The sequence below is a fragment of the Penaeus monodon genome, chromosome 30, assembly GCF_015228065.2.
Source record: "Penaeus monodon isolate SGIC_2016 chromosome 30, NSTDA_Pmon_1, whole genome shotgun sequence".
In the NCBI taxonomy this organism is placed as follows: domain Eukaryota; kingdom Metazoa; phylum Arthropoda; class Malacostraca; order Decapoda; family Penaeidae; genus Penaeus; species Penaeus monodon.
The window spans coordinates 19,512,020-19,513,387 of NC_051415.1; the positions used below are offsets into that span (position 1 = coordinate 19,512,020).

Sequence of the window (1,368 nt, forward strand, 5' to 3'; positions counted from 1 at the left end):
TCAGTATTATATGGAATACAAAGTATCCAAATCGCCTGCCACGAAATTCTGCATCAATGAAATGCATTTTTAAGAATTCATTTTGATTCTACACTCTCTTAGTAATTAGTAAAATCAGTAATAATTGAGAATATATGTGTGTACTGATGGTCCCTGCAAGAGTTGATGATAACGATAGTGCACGTACTGTTCGCCAAATAAATTGAAGGTGTCGGCAGTGTACGGAAACCTCAACTTTATTTTGCGGTTAGCTAAATGGCAGCGGTTCAGTTCAGTCAGTAAACTAGTCAAATTTGCATAATATCAAAGCCGAGTCCGTCCGCGTATCTCCGGGCAGTAAATGTCAGTTTGCGTTCATCTATTAACTTCTCTCTCGCAATAACGTCGATTCACGGTATCTGTGCCGAGATACCTTCCCTGAAATAAAGTTTTGGTCAGTTTATGTGAAGTTCTGCAATGTCAGGGCGTTGGAACTGGAATGAGAATATCAGTCACAACATCATCCATTTGTCTAAGAGTCATTTTGTGAGTCCGTCCTCCGTCCTCCCGGCAGTTGGCAGCAGCATCATGATCAAACCACCAATCATCCTTTAATGTTGTTAGTCGAACATTAGTGTCATCAGTCTGTGACAACAATAAAATGCCTGTCATAATAAAAGAGAACTGAAGCCTTTGGGTCGTAACGCCAAATCTTATTGAATAAAAAATCATTCTGAACATCAGAACATCAATTTCATTACCAGGTCACCAGTTTTGGTGTAACAGTATGAAGTCACACGTTCGGCACACCAATCTCGTGCTAAAACGTTCGTGTGTGCCAGAAAATCGGTCACGTAGCCAATTAATGAGTCGTAGTGTCAGATGATTACTCATAGTATGAGAACGTTGGTCATATTGTACTAAACGTACATCAGAAAGTCGATCATAGTGTCAGAAACCATTCGTGGTATCAGAAAGTCATTCATTTCGTAATAAGGTCAGTCATCGAGTCAGAAGATAACTCGGCTTCAGAAGGCCATCCAGTGTACAGGAGCATGTCATAATTTTCAGAAAGTTCTCCATCGTCTTGGTATTAAGTCAAAAGTATGTGAAAGTTACGTGCATGGCAGTCGTCCATGATATCAGAAAGAGGTAAGGCGTAATATTACAACATATAATGAAATAGATCAAAACAGCTAAACAGCGTTAGGCAAGAGATCCTACAGTCCAACGTCAGTCGTGCCGTCCTCACCAAGTCGTGCACTGTCCGGGCACTTGCAGATGACGAGGTAGTGCGCCTTCCCTGTGCGAGTGTTCTGCAGGGCCAGGATGGACCAGTCCCTCGGGCTCTTGCACTCGCGCACACTCCAGATGGGCTCGCAGGTCTTG

At 42.5% G+C, this 1,368-nt stretch overlaps 1 protein-coding gene across 1 annotated transcript in view; it reads right to left on the minus strand.

Moving 5' to 3' along the window:
• Nucleotides 1–1,368, minus strand: part of LOC119592610 — a gene marked incomplete in the record, with an annotated part of 62,268 nt that overhangs the window by 3,388 nt on the left and 57,512 nt on the right. Inside the window, 1 exon segment of the mRNA XM_037941493.1 lies at nt 1,232–1,368. Within this exon segment, the coding sequence (XP_037797421.1) occupies nt 1,232–1,368 (137 nt within the window).